Source organism: Panicum virgatum, chromosome 3K, assembly GCF_016808335.1.
Source record: "Panicum virgatum strain AP13 chromosome 3K, P.virgatum_v5, whole genome shotgun sequence".
In the NCBI taxonomy this organism is placed as follows: domain Eukaryota; kingdom Viridiplantae; phylum Streptophyta; class Magnoliopsida; order Poales; family Poaceae; genus Panicum; species Panicum virgatum.
Window position 1 is genome coordinate 53,230,404 of NC_053138.1, and position 25,133 is coordinate 53,255,536.

At 45.2% G+C, this 25,133-nt stretch overlaps 1 protein-coding gene and 2 long non-coding RNA genes across 5 annotated transcripts; 1 reads left to right on the top strand and 2 right to left on the bottom strand.

Moving 5' to 3' along the window:
• Positions 1 to 2,213: 2,213 nt before the first annotated feature.
• LOC120699580 lies at positions 2,214 to 6,183 on the bottom strand. Its single transcript, XR_005685503.1, has 3 exons — positions 6,005 to 6,183; positions 2,724 to 5,912; positions 2,214 to 2,594 (listed from the first exon to the last, which is right to left on the bottom strand). It is a non-coding gene; the product is annotated as an uncharacterized LOC120699580 (long non-coding RNA).
• Positions 6,184 to 11,012: 4,829 nt separating this feature from the next.
• Positions 11,013 to 14,055, bottom strand: LOC120699581. 3 transcript variants are annotated; one of them, XR_005685506.1, is made up of 4 exons: positions 13,418 to 14,055; positions 12,935 to 13,282; positions 12,634 to 12,710; positions 11,013 to 11,479 (listed from the first exon to the last, which is right to left on the bottom strand). It is a non-coding gene; the product is annotated as an uncharacterized LOC120699581 (long non-coding RNA). The 3 variants fall into 3 exon arrangements; XR_005685505.1 differs by having other exon boundaries at positions 12,935 to 13,793; positions 13,916 to 14,043; XR_005685504.1 differs by having other exon boundaries at positions 12,935 to 14,055.
• A 1,820-nt stretch (positions 14,056 to 15,875) lies between these two features.
• Positions 15,876 to 23,175, top strand: LOC120699582 (protein cornichon homolog 1-like). The gene is made up of 4 exons (XM_039983583.1): positions 15,876 to 16,270; positions 17,059 to 17,240; positions 22,195 to 22,317; positions 22,895 to 23,175. The coding sequence occupies exons 1-4, from the start codon at positions 15,908 to 15,910 to the stop codon at positions 22,962 to 22,964; spliced, it is 738 nt and encodes a 245-aa protein (XP_039839517.1). The 5' UTR covers positions 15,876 to 15,907; the 3' UTR covers positions 22,965 to 23,175.
• Positions 23,176 to 25,133: the final 1,958 nt, after the last annotated feature.

Consider the following 25,133-nt stretch of genomic DNA (forward strand, 5'->3'; position numbering starts at 1 on the left):
ACGTTAATTAGCTAGCTAGCCAAAAGATCGAACATAATCAAAAAGATGATGGTGTCGTGCGACTTGTAGAGAAGGACATACCGGCGGTCATGACGACGATGAGTAGGAGGACGACGATGAGATTCTTGTTAGTTCGTGAAAGCCCCATTGGTTGATTATATTTCTGGTGCAGCTAGCTTGTGACGGATGGGCACTTGCATTGTGAGAAGTTTGGCGATGTATATATATAGGGAGAGAGAGTGAGAGAGATGACAAGAACTAGAGAGGACAAATTGGTTTATGAACCATCAATCCATCAGATCTACTTACAAGAACGTTTCGGAGAAAGCAAAGCAAGCCTGAAAAGCATTGCAGGATTATTCCCCTGGTTTGTTCCGCCACAGAAGCACAACTAGTTAGAACTAGTGCGCTGGATCAAAGTTGTCGGTGAAACTGTCGACCTTTCACTGCCAGCTAGCTCCTCGCACGGCAATAATGACGCCTATTTTTAAAAAAAAAAACAAAGAAAGACAAGCGCAGGCACGGCAGCCTAGCTAGCTTAGCTTAGAGCAAGGCTAATGGTCTCCGCCCGCAGTCAGCTGCAAGATTGACAGATGCATGGTGGCGGGGCTCACTAGCATTTATTGCACAGCAGTAAGAGAATGGAGTGCTTGCGCCGGCTCCGAACAGGCGCTTCGCTAGCCGCCCGCACCCTTCTCTTTCTCCTGCTTTCTTTCTCTCTCACGTAGACTCTCGCCGATTCTTCACCCACTCATAATACTTCCTCTTAACAGCTCGCACTGTCTTGTTCAAAAAACAGCTCGCACTATCGTGGCTGCGCCACCTGCTGCATCGTCCGGCCGTGCGTGGTGGTCCTGCCCACCGCTAAGATCGATCGAGCAGCCGTACAAATCGAGGAAGGGAAGGAAGCGGAGAGGGAGAGGGTGCCGCGGTCCGCACCACCCTTCACCGCTGCTACCGCCATAGCCCGCACCGCTGCCCTCCGCCGACATTCGCTTTGCGTGTCCCATGCGTCCCATTTGCAGCCCGTACGTGCCACCGCTCGCTGCTCGTGGCGAGTCCCCTGCAATCAGATCAGCACCGCATCTCGTGCCCGCCGTCCTCCATGAAGGTCCCCGTCGCTGGAGAATAGGCCCATGTAGACCGAGGTACATTTTAAAAAAATTTAAATAAATGTGCAAGGCATAGAGATAGTTCCACACTGATAGTATTATGCATGAAAGGGTTGGTGCAATCCAACTTAAATAAAAGAACTCTCTTCATAGGCTGAAGTGAACACACAACAATTAATGGAAAGAATATAATGGGACCGGTAGACACAGCGTGCGTGCATACAACTGCGTATATTTCCGCGTGACTTGTGGTTTGCGACGCAGTGAGTAGTCAAATTGGTGCAAACTTTTTGCCATCTGCATATTAGCTTTCGACAACGATCATTAGAGTATAGCAGCCCAGGTGCATACACCAGCGCACCTGCATGCATACTAGCGTATTTTAAATTTATTTATTCTTTTAAGAGCTAATGCAATCACTTATTTCAAAATAATGGTGAGTAGCTGTGGTTTAGCTCCTTTTCTGCCTAGCTAGGTGCCAGCTCCCTGCATGTCCCCCCTCTCTGTCCCCTGTTTCTTCTTCAATATCAACACCAAACCGAAGAGAGACCAGCCACGGAGCTGCATGCTACAACCTGCAGCGAAAGGCGGACGCGAAGTAGGGATGCAAATTGGTGATCCTTAGGCGCGGCGAGCAGCGCGAGGGTGTGTAGGGCAGCAAAGGAGCGGCGATAGCTAGCAGCAGTGCACGAACCAGGGGGTGGAGCTGCATGGGAATGGAGAAGGAGTTGCCGTCGGATGGAGAGATGGTGTTGGGGAAAAGTATGGGATGTAAATAAACATGTTCGGTTGTTCCCTTCAGTTGGGGTTGTGAAAGAGTTGGAGTAGCAATTAATATATGGAAAATATTCCACTATATTATCTTTCATATATGATGGCATAGTCCGGTAATTGAGGTTGCATATTTACTTTATATTATCTTTGAGAATATAGTAGACGTGGATAGTTGTTAGATAACAAAATAAAACTACTGACTGTTATTAATCAAAGAAAAGAAAATTATCTAACCGTATACATACCGCCGGACAAGTTATAACAGTTAGCATCATATTTTATGAGATAAAGAAGAAACAATACTAACAAAAACATGGGCAAAATGACTCGATTGTAATGTCTCCCAAGCTTTTATTACGATGGAAAGGAAATTAAAGAGAGTACAAAACCCACGCCATCACCGGGAGTGTTTAATTTGTGGTTATTATGGAGCAGTATGTGGTTACATATGTAAGATGTTGGGTCCACAGTTCCAACAATTTTATTTATATTTTGCTATTACATGGATGGGAGGCCGAGCAGGGATGGGATGGATCTAGCAGTTGGTGAAGCAGTAGCAACGAGGCGGGGAGTCGAAGCAAGCGCCGCCAGTGTTGTCTTTGCTTTCGGCTTTGCATGTGTCTTCGCAGGGGGTGTAGGAGGTGTCGCACAGCCCATGATAGTTGCCGCTCAGGTGCCTGCAGGTGTCTGCCCCAACCGACCCCATCTCTGCATCCATGCATGATGCACAAGAATAATCCCGTAGTTAAATAACCAAGAGAATTATTAAGCAAAAAGACACGGCAACAAGCTCGTGGTTTTTATGAGCTTGTACATCTAGTACATGTGTATACTGACCGGCGGTCATAATGACGACGAGTAGAAGGAAGATCACAGCGGTGGTGGCAGAGAGATTATTCCTTGGTGACGGCGCCATTTGATGCTTAGCTTTTTGCTGCAAGGTAGTACGTTGGAGCTAGGAATGAGCAAGAGAGCAGATGGCTGAATGAGTGATCGATCGAAGAGAAGCTTAGTTGCAATATATAGACATGGGGAAGTAGCAGCAGGAGAAGTTGTAATAATTAAATAAATCACAGAGGCTAGCTAATTACAAGAATGTTCGGAGAATCAAACAAAGCAGGACGGACGTGTGCAATGAGACGATAATAATGTTCGGAGGAATTAAAGCAAGCCTAATTCGATTAATTGTTGTTACACTCGATAATACTGTTGTATATATTATGCAGAATGTGTCTTGTTTGGACACTATAGATGGAGGATCACAGTATATACTATAGGATCACATTGGAGTTTCCACATGGATCACAACTCATATGGGCGAATTGAGTTCTATTGTTACGTTACAGCTCAAAAGATACCTGCAGGTGCGGCTGGTTTTTTATTGAAGATAGATGTCACCTAGTAAAATAATCTCAGCCAAGAAACACTACATACATCAGCGATGAAAGGTCCTAGCAAACCAACAAACCGTTTTGCACTTTCAACAAATGCTGAAATTCCTATCGCGTCCTATATACTAAGTTAGCAAAAAAGACACAGCGTCCTATATTTTACTTAGCTGTGATGGTAACGAAGGTACACACAAACCTTGAAGTAAGCCGATCGAATCCCAAGTAATGCAAGTGTGTGTATATTTCATCAAAAAAATTATAGCTTGACACTATAGGGCTAGTGGTGATGGTTGGTTGGCTAGAATATTTTTCTTTTTTATTTTGCTATTTTTGATTTTTTTTGGGAACCTTTTTTATTTTTTGGACATAAATTTGTAGGGGCGGGTCATAGCGCAACACACCCCTAAAAATACGTTTTTTTACCTACCCTTAAAAGTCTTTTTTTTGCAGTAGTGAATGGGCACAACTTGGGTATTAAATTTCTTTGTACTACGTTCTCCAGATACTTGACAGCGCAAATAATAGAATATAACTAACAAGTGATAGAAAAATAAAGATAATCTATTCTTCAGCAGTATAGATCCTTTCAGCAAATAAACAGCACCCGAATAATAGGTGCTGCTGCTGGTGGCGACGGCCGCAGGAGGTTTGGGCCTTTTACTGGACTGTAGGGAGGAGCGTTTCGGTCGTTTGGGCCAGAAGCTACTGAGATTGTTTTTTTTTTAAAAAAAAAAGAGAGACTGAGATTGATTTTACTGAGATGTTTTATCTTCAGGTACAAAGGCAAGTGATTATAAAAAAAAGTACAAAAGCACGCAAAAAGAAAATTATCTCTGCATTCACATGCCACGACATATAGAAGATTTTCTGCTGCTGTCATAAATCGAAACAGAGCAAATTCGGAAGCACACATTAACCATCGTTTTCTAACTAGCAGTTCTCATATAATATGCGCTTTTATCCAATCTGGCCACCAAACTAATAAACAAGTAAAACCCATGTCACACACTTTAAAGTGTCCAGGTGACCTATTCCACACATCAAAGTGAGTTTGATACTAAGAAAAAAAAGGATAAAGCATTCTCCTCTACTTAGCAATTGCAGGTGATACAAAATTCTCAATTTTCAGACTTTCCTATTCTTTTCCTCACGAAAGAACAATAATTAGATTTTGAGTAAAAGTTGACTGAGGATATTAGTTTAAGAGAGTGATTTTGACACTCCCACATTACAAAAATGCTAATTTACATAACGCAACTGAGTTATTACAAAGACTACTGATGAAGAGTGTAGTAGAGAGAACAATTGGTTGATACCTCACCAAAAGAAAAATAGAAAGAGATAATGGGTACTGGCCAGTCGGCCACATATTCTACAGTGCTATCTAGTATGTTTTATAAAATAGTAAAAACATCTATCATCAAACTCCTTACATTGAGAAGTCATCCCTTAATAAAGAGGTGAATATCAGATATTTCATCTAGCCCAAATGGGCACAACTTGGGTTAAGTTGTGTGTACTATATTCTATACATATACTTGACAGCAAGTAATAGAATATAACTAACAGAGATATATAAAATAAAATAAGCTATTCTTCAGAAGTATTATATCATTTCAGCAAAGAAACATAAAATCCTACACCAGTAAAACATCCACTAGCATAGCCAAGGAGATAAAAATATTCAAGACGGAGTTCGGAGTACCACAATGCTCAAAAACTAGAGAAACAAAAACGGAGGAGGAATTATATTTGAGTGCATAATGACTCACCCAAGACAGAGTACCAAGAAGGGAAAAAGGCAAGCTGGAGAGCATGCATATCATATAGTAGTCAAGTACTAAAAATTGTTTGCGAGTGCCACCTCATACACATATAATTACTAAGGGGACGTTTGGATCCCTAGAGCTAAAATTTATCTCTATGTTTGGACTCCAATTAAGTGGACTAAATATGGGCTAATTGGAAACTTTGAGCAAGTCAGGGCTATATGACGAGTAGAATCTATTAGTCCTAATTATTCCATGATTAGCCCATATTTACTATAGCATCACATGAGTTAAACTGAAGCAGCTAGCCCCATACAAAGTGAGGGCAGATGAGTGTACTCATGCACTAACCAAAAGTATAACAACATCAGAAAGATGTGCAGGACTAGTAGCTGCTGCTGCTGCTTCTACAACTGAAGAACATACTACCATATGATCAGAACCATCGGCAAAGGTTGAGCTGTGCTGAGAGTCAGATTACTGGTTCCCACAATCTGGCAATGATTTTGAAAGCAAGGGAACATATGGAAGAAAATGCTCAATTTCACTGTATCGTCCAAGATTACGGATGGTAGACACTTTCTGGCTATCCATGTCATAAGACATTAATGTTCTTTGAGGACCACAGCGTCGGGGTCGAAGGGTAAGAGGTAGATGACGCCGGCGAGGGTCTGGGGGGAGCGGTACGGCGCTGGCAGACGCACAGGCAGCGGCGGAGGGACCGGTACGGCGCGAGCGCGAGGATCTCGATGAGCAGGTCGTCGGTGAGCGGCGCCGTCGGGTCCGGGTCCGGCCTCCGCGTCCTCCGGGCCTTCCTCTTCTTCGATGCGGAGCCGCCGGACATCGCCGGCCATCGCCATCGCCACCTTGTGAACGAAGGAGAAGTGGGGTTAGAGAAGGAGGAGGAGGAGGAGGAGGAAGAGGAAGAAGAAGGGGATCCGGCGTGGAACGCGCGTACCAGAGGTGCTGCCGCGGACGGCGAGCGGCTGCAGGCGGCGCTCGCATTGAAGGCTGTGGCGGCGGCGGATCCCCTTCCTCCTCCGCGAGAGACATTCACAAATCGCCGCCGCCGGCGGAGGCGGCGGGGGCGGCGGCGAGGGTCTGCTTGTGGACATGGGCAGCAGCCCACAACGAGGTCCGGTCCGGCTTGGGCCAAAAAGCCCACTAGCACCAGTTTGTCCCACGTCCGGCTGCAGTATTTTCATTTTCGAGTAAAATTTATCTGGAACACTGGCAGTCTTTTTCGTTGGTCTGAGCACCTATGGCCTATGCACGGTTGCATCGTATTTGAACATCTGAGCTTCCTATTATCAGGTGGCTGAAAATCATCAAAAGACACGGCAACGATTTACTTCTAACTTCGGCACTAATACTAGATATTATCCCTCCCTATCACAACTAGTAGTGTGCACCGCGTGTTAGAAAAACAATGTTGTGAAAAAAATACTTACACTAAATTTTAATTGCAACAAATATTTTAAAAATATATATTTAAAACAATATTCAAAATGTAAATGGTATAATGCAAAATTGTTGAATTGGTAAATAAACCAAAGTCTATAATGCGACCATGTGCCCAGACAACTTAATTTGGCGTAACAGAAATATCCAAACTCATGACTACTCGCAACATGAAAGCTCCATGTCTGCATTAAACAGACTTCATCATCCAAGCTTGACTTGGGCAGCAGTTCCACATGAGAAGAGCATAATCTCTTGCTATCTTAAAAGGAGTGCGAAAAAAACAAACCTAAAGAAACATAAGGTGGATGTGCCTACACTACAAAAGAACAAATAAAGCATGTGCCTCAATTTTGTGGGACCACATACTAAAAAGAAGATATCTCGACAAATAGAGGAATATCTCGTGTAATCATTGAAAATGAGTCAATGAATCTGATCTCGGCTCTACGCAACAATGTCTACAATCAGGCGCCTGGAGGAGCCATCTTCATTGAAGCACACAGCGTATTAGGACTACATTTTGTTCATATAACCTTTTCAGCTGTTCCTAGAGATTGTAATCATTGCACACAAGAGTTAGTCGGGACCCAGATCTCCTAGGCATTGTGCTGATCCAAGGTCTGCTTAATAAAGAGAGCAAGATGATTATAAAAAATAAACTTTAATGCTTTAGTGGAGCCCATGGGTTGGTGCATATACCGTTTATCATTTCTGAAGAAAAGTGATACACGTAGGCCTGCTAATGGGTTGGGTTGAAATGGGTTTTATGGGGTGGGTTTTGAAATGGAGTGTGTTTGGATGATTTAAAATGGGTTGTATTAGTTAATGGGGTGGGTCGGGGCGGGTTCTATATAAATGCGGGTTGAGGCGGGTTGGGGTGGGTTGAAATGAATACTTTTTACAAAATAGTATAACTATATATAAATGTGGGTCCCACGTGAGAGCTGGACTCTGAAATTAAAACCACGTGTTTATATCAGAAAATTTTATCGAAATTGACTGAATTTTGTTGGAGATGACTCAGTACGACTGGCAGCTATTTTGTGCAAAGCAGTGTGGCTAGAACTACCTGTGGGCCCCACATGAAGAGCCGGACCCTGGAATTAAAACCTCGCGTTCACACTATAAAATTTTATCGAAATTGACTGAAATTTGTTGGAGATGATTCAGTACGACTGGCAGCTACTCTGTGCAAAGCAGCGTGACTAGAACTACATGTGGGCTCCACATTTAGAGCCGGACCCTAGAATTAAAACCTCGCGTTCACACTATAAAATTTTATCGAAATTGACTGAAATTTGTTGGAGATGACTCAGTACGACTGGCAGCTACTCTGTGCAAAGCAGCGTGGCTAGAACTACACGTGGGCTCCACATCAAGAGCCGGACCCTAGAATTAAAATCTCGCGTTCACACTATAAAATTTTATCGAAATTGACTGAAATTTGTTGGAGATGACTCAGTACGACTGGCAGCTACTCTGTGCAAAGCAGCGTGGCTAGAACTACACGTGGGCTCCACATCAAGACTCGGACCCTAGAATTAAAATCTCGCGTTCACACTATAAAATTTTATCGAAATTGACTGAAATTTGTTGGAGATGACTCAGTACGACTGGCAGCTACTCTGTGCAAAGTAGTGTGGCTAGACATATATGTGGTTCCCACATTAAGTGTAGAACCACTAAATTCCTCTACATAGTAGAACCCATGGGTTTTTATGGGTTACCCGCTTATAATGGGGCGGGTTGGTTAGAGTTGAGAAATTAACTAATTGGGTTGGGTGGGGTTGGGTATCTAAATATGTTAATTTTGGGTGGGGTTGGGTATGGTGCGGGTTCCAACCCATTAGCAGGGCTAGATACACGGTAACAATTTAGCCTAAAAATAAAACATTTAATAATAATTCTTTGTTGTTGTTAACCACCTTTCATTGGGTGCAATATTAGCAAGCACATGTTTAAAAAACTTAGCAAATAAGAATCTATATTTTCTTTAAATAAAAATAAGTAAACAATAAATTTATATTTATAATAAATATATGTGTTGTAAGTACGCATTTTCTAAACATCTAGTAAACAGACCACACATACTAAGATTATTCAGTAAATGAAAAACTTAATTCGATTTTCTTATTATTACTATAATTTGATTTTATTTTCTTATATTATTTATTTGTTAATCAATTTATCCCATCACATTGATTTTCCCTAAATATTGCATTAATTAATTCCCACGATTAGCAGCTCCCATTATGCATTTCATTGAGCACGTTGACCATGCCATGAAGTCACTCATAGAGCTTACTTCATGTCAATAGAAAGGTTTGTTGAGTCTTACTTTGCAGAGGACAACCAATCAGTCAGACGACACATTCATGTCAACATTTTTTTGCAAGAAAAAAAATGTGCCATTCCATTTTACATGTCAGTATAACCAAATGGAAACAAATAGGGAGGAGCTTGTAGACCTAATAACCAAAAGATACAAGAGATAATCACCAGACATCCAACAAGCCGGTATAATAGCTGTTGCAATGCTGGCAGTTGCTCTAACACTTCCTTTGGATCCAATTCTCTAGTTCATTCAACTGTGTCCCTAATGGAAAAAAAAGAATCAGTTGAAGAATTAATTAGTGGACTCAGAGTGATACTGAAATTAAACACAATTAATCATGTAAACATATTTTAATGCGTTACATGTAAATTTGAATTTGATCATTTTATCTACGGATAGTTGAAAGTAGAAAATTATGGAATCAAAGCATTTATCTGCTGTTTCGTTCTAATATTTCTTCATGACTATACTTGGAGTCTTGGACAATGACCAAAAGCTACACCATGTAAATATCTGTAATTGACCAGAGCATGAATTCAGTTTTTCTGCTAACACACAGGGATTAAAACACACAAACTATGACTGTACCAGGACACGAAACTAAAATTAATGTTCTGAGGGCATTCTTGAATCAACAAATAAAATGGAAATGCAGATGATAAATGTATTCAATGATTCATGTTCCATTACCACCAAATTCTTTAAAGCAGACTTTTTTTATCTTCCCGCCTCTAAAGCTCCCAACAACAACAACATAGTTTTTTTTCCCAAGCATGTTGGGTAGGCTAGAGATGAAATCCGAAAGAAATAAGTTCAAGGTTCAGGCACATTGATAGCTAGTCTCCAAGCGCTCCTATCCAAAGCTATCTCTTTAGAGACATTCCAATCCTTAAGGTCTCTCTTAACCGACTCATCCCACGTCAGTTTAGGTCTACCTCTACCCCCTTTTACATTATCAACCCCCTCAAGAACCCCATTACGCACCGGCGCCTCAGGAGGCCTTCGTTGGACATGTCCAAACCATCTCAGCCGATGCTGGGTAAGTTTCTCCCCAATTGGTGCCACCCCGACCCTATCCCGAATAACTTCGTTCCGGACTCTATCCCTCCTTGTGTGCCCGCAAAACCACCGCAACATCCGCATCTCTGCTACACTCAGTTGCTGGACATGTCGACTTTTTGTAGGCCAACATTCAGCACCGTATAATATCACCGGACAAATTGCCGTCCTATAGAATTTGCCTTTTAGCTTTTGTGGCACCCTCTTGTCACAAAGGATGCCAGAAGCTTGCCGCCATTTCAACCAGCCAGCTGAAATTCTATGCCTAACATCTTCATCAATGTCGCCATCCTTTTGTAGCACAGATCCTAAATACCAAAAAGTATCCTTCTGGACCACCACTTGCCCATCTAGACTAACGTCTCCCCCCCTCATGCCTAGTCGCGCTGAAATCGCACATCATGTACTCGGTCTTGGTCCTACTAAGTCTGAACCCTTTCGACTCTAACGTGCGTCTCCACATCTCTAACTTCCTATTAACCCCTGCCCTACTCTCGTCAACTAGCACCACATCATCAGCAAAGAGTATACACCAAGGGATCTCACCTTGTATATCCCTTGTGACCTCATCCATCACTAAAGCAAATAAATAAGGGCTCAATGCTGACCCCTGGTGTAGGCCTATGTTAAAAGGAAAGTCAGTGGTGTTGTCATCACATGTCCGGACAAACGTCGTCGCATCCTTGTACATATCCTTAATGAGGGTAATGTACTTAGTTGGGACTTTGTGCTTCACCAAGGCCCACCACATGACATTTCTCGGTACTTTGTCATATGCCTTCTCAAGGTCAATGAAGACCATGTGCAAGTCCTTCTTCTGCTCCCTATATCTCTCCATCAATTGTCGTATTAAGAAAATCACCTCCATGGTTGACCTTCCAGGCATGAACCCAAATTGGTTTTGGGTCACACTTGTCACTCTTCTTAGGCGATGCTCGATAACCCTCTCCCAAAGCTTCATCGTATGGCTCATCAGCTTAATCCCACGGTAGTTAGTACAACTTTGAACATCGCCCTTGTTTTTGAAGATAGGTACTAATATACTTCTCCTCCATTCTTCTGGCATCTTGTTTGACCGAAAAATGAGATTAAAAAGCTCCCACAAGTATCGAAATCATCAGGAGAACAAAAAAACACTACAAATAGCATGTGACTCAGCCTACTTGCCTTCATCTGGTCCTCTTATATGTAGTATGTATGATTCATCAAAGATTAAGTGGTAATGCAAGAAGTTACATCACTATTTTAAAAGGGAAAACATCAAGAACCTATACAATTTGGAAATCTGCTCTAGATTCTTAGTAGTTTGATAGAACTGCATTTCTTTAATTAAATAATACAAAACGCAAGCTTGCAACTGCTACTCGATGTTAACAAACAAATTGATGGCCATTTAAGATCAGCACTAAGACTCAAATGAACACAGTTATTTTCACAACATGGAGCACACACATACCACCAACCTCATGTCATCTCCTCCCAAAGCTCCATTCCTGCATCAGCAGCAAGCAACTTGGATAGGGCAGAGGAGATTGTTCTTTGCGTGTTCCATGAGCATGGCAAGATACAGAGGTCCTGCAGATGGAAAACCTAGTGAGTATATTTATGGACATTTGCATATGTCAATTGCAAGAGAGGAAAAAGTACAATTGTCTGAGAATTTATAATCATGGTGCAAACTGGAAATTGCAAATGAAAACCAAGCATTAAGATGGAGATGAATATCATGGTGTGCAGAAAGCACCAAAACAAATCATGTACACTGGACTACCAGCAGAGCAATCAATATATAGAATGGTGGTAAAAACAAACTACGGTCCAAGGCAGAACAAAAGGAGAACAACCAGACAAGTGAGCTGGAGCGATTTCCTATTGGATCAATATATAAGTGTTGTGTGACTCCAACCGTCATGTGATGCAATCTGCCTATCAGCTTCACCAAAAGAGTGCAGCAGTCGTAGAGGTACTCTTCTTTGCTCCTAACTCCAACAGGCTTACCCAAGAGGTTTTATAACAGTTCCAAAGATTGAAAAATAACATCAGAAGTTTCACCAAATTGATGGGAATGATAAGTGATAGGAGTATGTTGTTCTCCCTAGTTTAATCCGAGCTATTCATCACTATTGTTGCAAAATAAGTGCTACTGAAATCCTAGACACTACCAATGCAAGGATAAAACAATAAATTCATAGCACAGTTACTGCATCAAATCAAAGGACAAGGTGTAAGAGCAAATTTTCCTTCTATACTTCATTAAGATGGCTATGATACTACCAGTTCAGATACAGTGTGAGTCAAAGCTTTAAATTGAAAGGTAAAAGATACTGCAGCAAATAAAGAACATTATTTCCTAAATGCAAATCCAAGTGCTCTACCATACTGCTCATGGCTCATGGCTGATCTCTAGTTTCTATGGCCTATTTTGGGTAATAGTACAGAGACTCATACCATGTATAAATAATTTGAACCATTTCTAAACTGAAAATGAAGGGCGGGCCTGGTGCAGCGGTAGAGCCTACCGTCTGTAACCGGAAGGTCCCGGGTTCGAGCCCCAGCCTCTGCACATTTGTGTGGGTAAGGCTTGGGGCTTAAAGACAACCCTTCCCCAGACCCCGCACAGTGCGGGAAGCCTACAGCACTGGGTACGCCCTTTTATTTCTAAACTGAAAATGGTTACGATCTCAGGCTCACTAAATACAGTACAGAATAAAGATGGAAGAATAGCTTACTTCTACAGCTCCAAGTTGTAGTAGTGGAGAAATCATCTTTTAGATAACGAACTGATGTAGTACTTTGTTAAAACTACCTAAATGTCACCAATTCAGAAAGAGAGCCTTTTTGTCAAATAATGCCTAACAATTGAGTATAACAGAATATCGAGCTCGGGTTCTGATATCATCAACAGTAAGTATTTGAGGCTAGAATTATCCAATCAATGCAGGTTCCAATCTCTGCCTGATGGCTACCACAATATTGTTTCAGGCAAGAAAGTAATCTGCAACAAGAGCCAGTATTGGACAGGTAAGATACCTTGTCAGAGAGAAGCGGTTCAGTATTGGCCCTGACGCAAGAAAGATGAGCGTGAATGGAGACCCAATGTGTGAGCCAACTGGGTTGCCCCTGACCAAGACAAGAAAAATACGCCTAAACATCTGAGACAAATTTGCAACTGTTTAAGAGAAAAATAAATAGATCAAAAAAATATTTTTAGAAACAAATATAGAACATAGCTCTGGTCACCGATTCATGGTGGGGTTTTTTAGGCAAGCACAACATCACAATTTCTATTCTTCTTGTTTTTGTATCAAATGGTACTCGCCGTCCGCGGCACAACAATTTCTATTCTTCTAGATGAATGGTGCAAAAGCACGCAGGCAGCTGCAGTAGAGAAAAGATGCAATGAGTTAAAAAACTTTCAAGTAATTTAAGGGCCAAGAAAGGACCATGTAAAAGTATTCCATAAAAAATGAAGGGCAGAGAAGCATTGATATTGACAGAGAATCATGTTTATACCTTCATTCTGAAGGACCCAACAGGTCTCAAAATAGCTTAATTCAGGAACATCTCAAATAAGTCAAGCCAGTGATACTGTAGTAATAATAGACTGGTAAACAGATTGGTGCATGCAGCAATGTCAAACTCAACGGCCAAAGAGAACAGAAACAAGGACGACAATTAGCTATCCAAGCTACATACTTCTTGACCAGTTCGCAGTAGTGTACCATTTGCCTAACATATTTTCACCAGTAAATATTGGTTTATATGTTAGAATCTTCCTTACCAGTTTGATCTCAGCCTCTTAACTCTCCAGTGTATAGACTATTAGACTTATTTGCACTACTCCTCCGACCAGCCAAGAAGTACCTCAAGCACCTCAAGTATCATTCGCCTGCACAGCCAAGTAAAATACTTGTGAACATGGACACATTGCCAACTTACTTATCCTTCAAGCTGATAATATAAAGACCCTGATGTGACTAAATATGGAACCATACTGTTGGCTAGCCTCACCAGCAATTGGTGTGTATAGTACAGGAAGTAATTCCTTGACACTGCCAATGAGGAGCTTGTAGAAAAGCCTCTAATTTCTCTCATGGAACAAAGATCGAAACATTAGACCTGGTAGCTTAGGTCATATGGAACATAACTCCAATATTAGTGGACAATGCTTATTAGTTTGTTTTGGTTTGAAACTCTTTGATCCTACCTGCCTTGCCATTAGTATGAGGTTCACTGTTCTTGATATTTTTTAAAATTTCTTTATGGGTTTGTTGATCTTCTTTTCGATTGCTCCTGCCTCTTGTCTGTAGTAGAGCAAAAAAGAAGACGTCACCTTTCTGAATCTCTGTAGCTGGCAAAGCAAGGATAAGATGCAACTTCACGGGTGAGCAACACGCACATGCATGTGGGCACCAAGGACTGAAGCAGATACCCTATGTATTATCTACTGGTGTGTTTTGTGGGTACAACGCCCACCTCCAAAATGGGGCCTGATTGGTCCCAAATTATGTTCTGATGTTGTCCACTTTGCCTGGCAAATTGAATCTAGAATGTTTTATTTTCGTTATAAACAGTCAAAAGACTAGTATGGTCTGGGGCATGCCCCACGCTGCACTATACACACTCTGTACTAATGTATTGGTTTTAAGATTTGACATATTTGGCTGTGTTTAGTTCGCGAAAAAATTTGGGTTTTGGTACTGTGTCACATTTCGTTGTTATTTGACAATTAATATCCAATTATGGACTAATTAGGTATAATTAATTAATTCATCTCGTATGAAACAGTTATACTGTGCAATTAGTTATTTTTTCAACTGCATTTAATGCTCCATACATGTGTCTAAAAATTCGATGTGATAGGTACTGTAGAATTTTTTTTGGAAACTCAACAGGACCTTGCCGTATTATCTGTGCAATTTTGTTGTTTTGCCTTGTTTAGATGCGTAAACTTTTAGGTGTAAAGTATTGTAACACTTTCGTTTATATTTGGTAATTATTATCCCATCACGGGTTAATTAGGCTCAAAAGATTCGTCTCGCAAATTATAGACAAACTGTATAATTAGTTATTTTATTTAGCTACATTTAATACTTCATGCATGCATTGAAAGATTTGATGTGATGGAAAATCTTGTAAAGTTTTAAAATTTTAAAGGCAGCTAAACAAGGTCTTTGTTTAGTGTTCAATATGTGTGCCGTCATCTTCGTCAAGCAAGCAACAGTGTTCAGAAGCTGGCTGTTTTGCTTTTTCAGGGTCTATTTAATTGATGAAAAAGTTTAGATTTTGGTATCGTAGTACATTTTATTGTTACTTGATAAATAATATCCAATCATGAATTAATTAGGCTAAAAAGATTCATTTCGTGCTAATCAGTTAGATTATATAATTAGTTATTTTTTAACTGCATTTAATGCTCTATATATGTGTGTGAAAATTCGATGCGACAGATACTGTATTGAATTTTTTGAGAACTAAATAGGGCCTGTGAAGAAGCCGTGGCATTTCAGGCCAAGAGCTGTCAGATTATTCTAACAGAAAAATAAGTACTATCTGCCACCATGTGCGGGGAATGAAGTAGCACCAGTTTTTTTTTTTTTTTTTTTTTTTTTTTTTTTGCTATAAGAGGAAACTTGTCTTGCCGTATATTGCAACCTTTCACGAAACAGAACGGCCATGCCTAAATTAGGGCCTGCCGTATGTTAGCTAGTACCTCCTACAAAGATCCTGGAGAGGATAGGTAAGTGAGATGAATCGACAATGTGGCAATAACGATTTATTAACAGTCGGCGTAAAATGTAACAATCGAATTTAAAAATAAGATGTTGTAGTGCAATTGCAGTAAAAAAAGAAAGAAAGATCTAACGATCGAATTTAAAAATAACTCTTGCAACAACTATTTCTGTTCTAGAAACAAATTAACAGGATAGAGGCTCAAAGGCCAACATTAATGGGTTTGTGAAGTCAGCAGCAGCAGGGGAATTTTCCTTCCATTGCCTTCGAATGGCAGACACCTTCAGTCTGTACCCTCTAACCGACTCCTCGCACGCAAGTACCCAGCCGCGACCCACCTGCTCCTCTCCCCGCCGCGCCGCCGCCCCGCCTCTCCCGCTTCCGGCGGCCACCGCGCCCATTGTGACCGCGCGGGGCACGGAGCAACCGGGCTGGTCTAGGGCCCTTCCCCTTCGGAGCGCCACCAAGAAGCAGAGGGGGCGGCGGGGGCGCCAGCTTTCTTGGATCGACTGCTCCCGAGCTGACGAAGCAGAGGATTACTCGTCCCGTGCGGCAGCCATGTCTGTGGAGCTCATCATGTGGCTTTTCTCCTTCGCCTCCGTCATGGTCCTCATCGGCCTCACCGCGTACCAGGCAAGCCCGACGATTACCCCCTTTGCATCTCTTAAAGGTTCACGCTTTGTCGGCGAATCCAGTCCAAATCTTGCGGGGAACCGGCCAACTTCTGCCCAGTTTCGGGATAAAGCTGCCCGTAGTTCGTGGGGATTTCACGGAATTTGATGCCGGGTTTAGTCAACGGTGCTGTTCTTGTAGTGCCATTCATCCTTCGAGGATGGGGACGGGATGAAGTCTGCCAGAAAAAAATCATTTTTTAGTCCTCGGGGATTTCTGACAACTATGTTCTTTTATTAAATCGCGAAGAAAAATCACCTCTGTAGAGAAGCGCCCAATATTTTTGTCTAGAATGTTCCAATTTTCTTGTGTTAGATATAACCATTTCTATGTTTATATGCTTTGATATGGTAAATTTTCGACTGTAAGGCTAAGGCTTTTGTATCTTGTTAAACACATGTTGCTACTGCAGTACTTGAAGCTTCTTATTGTTCTGTTTGGAATGTTAGTGCTGGCTGCTAGAACTTGGTGGATGTAATCACACATGCCATGAGTATACTCCTTTAGTTGGTGTGAAACCAGCCTGGTACTCGGTGGCACTTTGCATTGTCATTGCTGTAGTCTCTAAAGCTCAAATTCAACATTATTGATCAGTGATACTTTAGGCTCACCACATCAATAAATGACTAATGTGGTTGATTGATCTTAAGTTTATGCAGTAATTTATGCACCAATCAGCCTGCCTTCTTAATAGCTTGTCCAATATTGTTGATTTATTCCACTGATTTTGCTCTCTACTTTTATACCAGCTTATCTGTTTGTCTGATTTGGAGTATGACTATATCAACCCATATGATTCATCATCTCGCATCAATGCGGTGGTCCTTATAGAATACTTACTTCAAGCAGCCCTGTGTGCTTCTTTCCTCTTGACGCTACATTGGTTCCCCTTTCTAGTCATGGCACCTGTAACTTACTACCATGTGAAACTGTACGTGTTACTTTCTTTCAGTCTTTATGTTATTTTAGCATATTTCTTTCATCATTAGATACTATATGCAGTACATGGCTGGATTCACCTCTTGATTGTTTTTTATACATGGAAATAACACTTTGAAACTATCTAGAAACTTCATGTAACAGCTAAGTAAGAATATAATCAATTATAGGATTTAGAGATGATGGTATTATACTTTTATCTAATATGAGAATTTGTAGTTTTCCTCTTGTTCTGGGCCATCCGTTTTTTCTGCCCTTGCAGCATTACCTTATCTGAAAATGTTGTTATAGGTGTTAAGAGTCGAGAAGGTAGTGCACCTATTATAGTGTTATACCTGCCCAGATTTGTAGCCTCAATACCAAAAATTTTTAGCTAGGTAACTTTTCATTATTGCTGCAATATGACTACATTAACTCCGAAGATGCCATCTGATGATATTTTTGTGGCAATTATTCAGCAAGTGGCATGTATCACTGATTCCACATATAGTTAACCTTAACAATGATGATTAATGAAAGTGGATCTTAGTATGTTCTTGTTAAGGTACGGATATAGTGTAGCAGAATTCTAGTATGGGTGAAACAACTGATTTTAATCCATCGAATAAAGGAAATCTCTCCATTTTCAATTCTTACATGTGGATAGAAAATCCTCCTGTTGGTGTATATGTGAGCCCGTGTATAGAGGCCCATGTATAGAAACTATATATACCCACCCTTCTAGGGTTTGGAGGAATACATCTATTATTCTCTCCTACATGGTATCATAGTCTCTCTCTCCTCTCCTCCCTCATCAGGCGCCGCCGCCGCCTCCATGGCCGGCCGGCCGCCGGCCCTCTCCTTCCCTCCCCTCTCCTCCTTCCCTCCATTCTCCCCTGCTGCTGGATCGGGCGCAGGCCCCTTGGCCTGGCGCTCCCCTGCTGCTGGATCTGCTGGGCCTGGGCCTGGCGCTGCGGGCGCTGGCCCTCGTGGCCTCTGGCGTGCCCCGGCCGCCGCCCTGGACGTCCTTGCGCCAGCGCCGGCCGCCGCTGCGGACGCCGCCACCACGGGGGCGCTGGCCCCGGGCTGCCGCTGGCACTTCCCTTGGCCAACGCCAGCGCCGGCGGCCAGCTGTAGTCTGCAGCGCGTGCACTCGTGCTCGGGGTGGGCAGCCAGCGCTGCTACGCGGGCCAGCCGCCCAGTACCGGCCCAGCCAGGGGCGACGGCCCAAGCTGAAGCGCGCCCACGCCGTCGGCCATCTCTTCCTCTGCTTCGGGCGACGCCGCCGCGTGGATCTCCTCTGCTTCAGGCGCCGTCGCCGGTGGCCCTGCCCTGGCTGCGCCCCTGGCGTCTGCCGCACCCCTGGCGCCTTGGCCGCCGAGGCCGTCCGCAACCGCGCCCCCTGGAGCGCCGCCCGTGGCCGCAGCCCTGCCCAGGCTGCCCGCCGCCGCGCCCCTGGCTCTCTGGCCGGCGCCGCGCCCCCTGGAGCGCCCTGGCCCGAGGCCGCCGCCGCCGCTGCCCTCGGCGCTGCGCCCACGCCGCCCGTGGCGACTCTTCCCGCGCCCGCGGCACCCGTGGCCGCTCCCGCAGCATCTCTGCCCGCGCCCGCGACGCCCATGGCCGTGCTGGATGCGCTGTTTGCCGCCGCCGCCTTCCGCGGGCAGAAGACCGCCGCCGACGCTGCTACGGCCGACGCTGCTCTTGCCGCGGCCCTCCTCGCCGCCAAGTCCGAGGCTGCGGCGGCTCAGGAGCGGGTCCGTGCGGCTGCCCTCGCTTGGGAGCGCGAGCGCTCCACGGCCGACGCTCTCACTCGTCGGGTCGCCGCGGAGAACCACTACTTCCTTGTACCCCCCCACCCCCCTTCCCGAGCACGGCGCTTCGTCCTCTCACCAGACTCCCCCTCTGGATCTTCCGTCCACTGCTTGTCCTGCTCCCACTCCACACCGCCACCTACTTGCATAATCGTCTTCCGTCCACTGCTTGTCCTGCTCCCACTCCACACCACGCTCTTTTCGGTACCCCTCCTCGCTACAACCACCTTCGGGTCTTCGGGTGTGCGTGTTACCCTAACACCTCCGCCACTATTTCTCACAAGCTGGCGCCCCGCTCGACTCGCTGTGTGTTCCTTGGGTACTCCCCTGACCACAAGGGGTACCGATGCTTTGACATCACCTCTCGCCGCGTCTTGATCTCCCGACACGTCTTTGACGAGTCGGATTTCCCCTACTCCACCTCCTCCACACCTTCTCCTGACCCTGAGCTGGAGTCTCTGTTTCCGACTGACCCGGTGGTTCAGCCACCGTTACCTGTCTGTCCTTTCCCTGCAGGATTTCCCGACGCACCGACGCCGCTTCCGGTGATACCTGCTGCGCCGAGCGCGGCCCCGGTGCCCGCGGTCGCGCCACGCGCGGCCACCGGACCTCCGGTCGTCCCGCGCGCGGACCTGGTGTCTTCTGCTGCGCCACGCGCGGCCCCGATGCCTCTCCCTACATCTGCGCGGTACGCTCAGCCGGTGCAGGTGTACCGGCGTCGTTCGGCGACGACACCGGCGCCGTCTCCGGCTCCGGAGGCTCCTACGGCGCCTACACTGGAGCCGTCGCCGCCGCCGCCTCCGCCGACTCGCTCTTGAGCCGAGCCGGCGGTGTACCACCCGCCAGTCATCCATCGGGATCCTCGGCATATCCATCCCATGGTGACTCGGCGGATGGCGTCTCAGGCCACGACTGTCTCCGCTACCGAGGGAGAGCCGCGGGTCTCTCCGGTACCCTCCTCTGTCTGCGACATCTTGGCGGATCCTCACTGGCGTCGCGCGATGGAAGAGGAGTACGCGGCTCTTCTTGCCAACCAGACGTGGGACCTCGTGCCGCGTCCGTTTAGTTGCAATGTGGTGACTGGCAAGTGGATCTGGACGCATAAGCGTTGGGCTGACGGCACACTGGAGCGCTACAAGGCTCGCTGGGTTCTCCGGGTTTCATCCAGCGGCCTGGTGTGGACTACGATGAGACCTTCAGTCCAGTGGTGAAGCCCGCTACGGTGCGTACGGTCCTCTCGTTTGCGCTCTCTCGCTCTTGGCCAGTGCACCAGCTGGATGTGAAGAATGCGTTTCTTCATGACACTCTGTCAGAGACTGTCTACTGCTCTCAGCCAGCGGGATTTGTGGACTCGAGTCGTCCGGATATGGTCTGCCGGCTCAACAAGTTTCTCTATGGTCTGAAGCAGATTCCTCGGGTTTGGTATTCTCGGTTCGTCACGTTCTTGCTGACATTGGGGTTCACCGAGGCCAAGTCTGACATGTCTCTCTTCATCTACCGCCATGGGGATGAGACTGCCTACCTGTTGCTCTATGTCGATGATATTGTGCTCACAGCCTCCAGTCAGCAGTTGCTTGAGCGCATTATCTCCTCTCTGCAGCAAGAGATTGTTATGAAGGATCTTGGTCAGCTCCACCACTTCTTGGGCGTCACTGTTAAGCCTCGCCCGTTTGGCTTGTTCCTTCACCAGCGGCAGTATGCACTCGATATTCTGGAGCGGGCTGGGATGACTGATTGCAAGCCATGCTCCACTCTTGTCGATACTCAGGCGAAACTATCTGCTGATCTGGGTGATCCCGTGGCTGATCCTACTAGCTACTGGAGCCTCGCCGGTGCCTTGTAGTACCTCACCTTCACCCGGCCGGATCTCACCTATGCCGTTCAGCAGGTCTGTCTTCACATGCATAATCTCCGGAAGTCTCATTTTGCTGCACTGAAGCGTCTCCTCCGCTACGTCCGTGGCACTGTTGGGTTCGACTTGGTTCTTCACCGCTCTCCCACCTCTGAGCTGGTGGTCTACACCGACGCTGACTGGGCTGGCTGCCCGGACACTCGCCGCTCCACTTCCGGCTACGCCGTCTTTCTGGGCGGCAACCTTGTCTCCTGGTCGTCCAAGCGGCAGCCGGTTGTCTCCCGCTCCAGTGCCGAGGCGGAGTACCGGGCTGTCGCTAACGGTGTGGCGGAGGCGTCCTGGCTCCGACAGCTCTTGACGGAGCTCCACAGCCCGCTCGCCAAGAGCACGCTCGTCTACTGCGACAACGTCAGCGCCGTGTACCTCTCCACCAACCCCGTTCAGCATCAGCGGATGAAGCACGTGGAGATCAACTTGCACTTCGTGCGCGACAGGGTCTCCGTCGGCGATGTTCGGGTACTCAATGTCCCGACCACCTCCCAGTTTGCCGACATCTTCACCAAGGGACTACCCTCCTCGACCTTCTCGGAGTTTCGCTCCAGCCTCAACGTAGCAGGTGACTAGTTGTGGCTGCGGGGGGATATTTGCTCTTTGTACTTTTTTCTTGTCCAGTCTTAAACACCGCTGCGCCGGTAGTTCAGACTGCTGGGGGTGTTGGTGTATATGTGAGCCCATGTATAGAGGCCCATCTAGAGGCCCATATATAGGAACTATATATACCCACCCTTCTAGGGTTTGGAGGAATACATCCATTATTCTCTCCTACACCCCCCTTCCCCCTCTTTACGTAATTTAACAGCCATGACAGCTATGCAGGGTTGTAGCCTTGTAGGTCATCCAATTGTTGGTCTTTCATGGCTGAAATAGATTATCAGGAGTATCTCAGTTCGAATTTTTAGTCCATTTTGAATTCTTTTTTCTTCATTGAGACTTTGGTTTAGTTCTCCTTTGGCATTGGGGCTAGTTCAGATCATAATTCGTGTTCTTATCTTAGTGGGATGTCTGAGGTTTTTCTAATTTAGTTTTGGCCAAGCGGTAATGTCTAAATGATTATTATTAGTTTGTGTAATAAGCTTTTTGTAAAGCTAAACAATGTTTGTGTTTGCATATTCCCTTTAATGTTTGCCTATATAACAAACATAATCTGTAAATTTTAAGTTCGTATTTGTTTCTTGTGCCTTCATGTTAATTTTTTGTCGTGTTATGATAATAAACCAGAATCATATGATTATATTTCTAACCAGGTTCATGGCTCGGAAACATCTGGTAGATGTCACTGAAATTTTTAGACAATTAAATGGCGAGAAGAAGTACAGGATGATCAAGCTTGCCTTCTACTTCTGCCTATTTATTATTACTATTTACAGGTTTGGCTTTTAAGTTATTCTTTTAGTTAATATATTTTGCTGAAGTGTAGTACAATATGCATTTATTTGCTAGTGCTAACTCTGCCCCTCAGCTATTAAAAAACACCTGGATCATTATCGAATCCTTATATATAGCCATCCTCATACTGGCTCTTCCATGTTATAGGACAAAAGTTTCTATACAATGTTTGTATGTAGGTTACCTTGAGTTTCCTCACCAGAAAATATAATGAATTTCAAATTCCTGTTGGTAGTGATTGTTAGTATTAGGAAACCCAAATACAAGGTTGTCTTTACACCATGTTTTTAAACTTCCGAGTGGTCACTAGCAATAGTTGAAATCTGTAAATATATTCATTATTGTTGATGTGACTTACATTTACCTATCTTAATACTGGTTGTGGCCTGTTGCATTGTGATATTGGCACTTTGGGAGATTGATTATTTCCATATATTATTACTTTTTTCAGATTATGATCAAGCATCTAATTCTCTACCAGCTTAACGGTATCTTAGAACACTAAGAATGCTATGTTGCATAATCTAATAGTTGACATTTTCTTCATGAATTTAACAGGCTTGTGATGTCAGCTGTGATGCTGTTTATCGACGAGGATGTATATCTGGTAGAAACTAGGACTATCTAGACTTTGCCTCCAACTTGTCTGTGCATGACTGATGATAAAGTGTAGTGTTCATTTACATGATGCAGTAATTTGTATGCCCTGCGACCTCGATATCAAGATGAATTGAATCTTATCCCTCCGTGTACAGTTTCCTATGGCAAGATTTTGTTTGGTCATGGAAAAGCTATTGGCCAAGAGGTCACAAGTCAAGCCATGTATATGTTATATTGTAGGTAAATGTCTTATCAACTTTCACTATGGGTCTATGGCTTTGGTGTGTCTTTCAACGTCCATATATCCATTTCGCGCCTTCAAAACTGAAAGAGGAATAGGGCAGGAATTGACAATGTATTGATAGCACACAAGGGATGTATATATATAGGCAAAGGTGGCCCTGGGCTTATGGAAACAACGCCAATCAGGAAGACCTTGCTTACTAAACTTGATAGCTATCTAATCCTATCCTTGGGGCCGGCGCAACACAGCCAGGAATGCTGGTTCGGCTAGGCACCCATGGCCTGTGGGCCAAGCCAAGCACAAGATATACAATCTTCTAACACACCTCCGCAGTCTGATCGGCAGCACCGCAAACGTTCAGGCTGGACATGAACTCACTAAAGACTGGCGAAGGAAGTCTCTTGGTGAAGATGTCGGCGTACTGTGACGTGGTCGGCACATGAAGAACACGAACATCACCACAGGCGACCCACTCACGGACGAAGTGAAGGTCAATCTCGATGTGCTTGGTACGCTGATGTTGGATAGGGTTGGAAGACATGTATACTGTGCTAATGTTATCGCAGTAGACCAAGACTGTAAGCCGAAGAGGAGCGTGGAGCTCCTGCAGAAACTGACACATCCAACACACCTTTGCGACGGCGTTAGCAATAGCACGATACTCGGCCTCTGTGCTGGACCGGGAGACGGTATTCTGCCGTTTGGAAGACCAGGTTGTCACCGAGGAACACAACATAGCCCGAGGTGGAATTGCATGTGTCAGGACAGCCGGCCCAGTCTGCATCAGAGTAGACTACTAGCTCCGAGGACGAGGACGGGCGCAGAAGCAATCCAAGGTGAAGAGTGCCCCAGATGTATCAGAGGATCCGCTTCAACGCAACCAGATGGGGATCCCGTGGGTCGTGCATATGAAGGCAGACTCCGGAAGTCTGTCGCATCCTGAAGGGGAACACCATCCGCAGACAACTTCCGATTGCAGTCAACTAGAGTGGAGATGGGCTTGCACTCGGCCATCCTAGCGCGGTTGAGGATGTCAAGCATATACTGTCGCTGAGATCGGAAGAGGCCACTGCTGCTGCGTTGAACCTCCATCCCTAGGAAGTGATGAAGTTCCCCTAAGTCCTTCATAGCGAATTCATGCTGAAGTGATGTGATGATACGAAGCGGTGAGGACAATGTCATCCACATACAGAAGGAGATAAGCAGTGTCTGAGCCGCGGCGGTGAATGAACAGCGAAGTATCAGACTTGGCTTCCACGAACCCCGGGGTGAGCAAATGAGCAGTAAAGCGGCTGTACCAAGCACGCGGGGCCTGCTTGAGACCGTATAAGGACTTGTTCAACCGACAAAAAAAATCCGGGTGAGTCTGATCCTCGAAACCAGCTGGATGTGCGCAGTAAACAGTTTTCTGACAGTCTCATGGAGGAAATCATTCTTCACATCCAGCTGATGAATTGGCCACTGATGAGAAAGCGCCAGTGCGGACCGTGGAAGGCTTCACAACTGGACTGAAAATCTCATCAAAATCCACTCCAGGACGCTGCGAAAAACCACTGAGAACCAACGAGCCATGTACCTCTCAAGAGAGCCATCTTCATGGAACTTATGCTTGAATATCCACTTGCCAGAAACAATGTTAGCGCGGGGAGGGCGTTGGACGATGTCCCACGTGCCATTCTACAGTAGGGCGGCGAACTCATCCTCCATAGCAGCACGCCAATTGGGATCGGCGAGACCACTGCGGAAGGTCTTCGGAATGGGCGAGAGCTAGGTCGCCAGGAGCCCCGGATTCATGGGGCATGGGGGCATCCAAAACCCACTCTTGGCCCGAGTCTTCATGGGGGCCTGATTCACCACAGGGGTGACTGGAGCAGCACCTGCAGGGAGAGGTGCGAATCCTGGTGGAACACGAGGAGCGCACCGAGTGTAGACGTGCTGGATGTTCTGCACCGG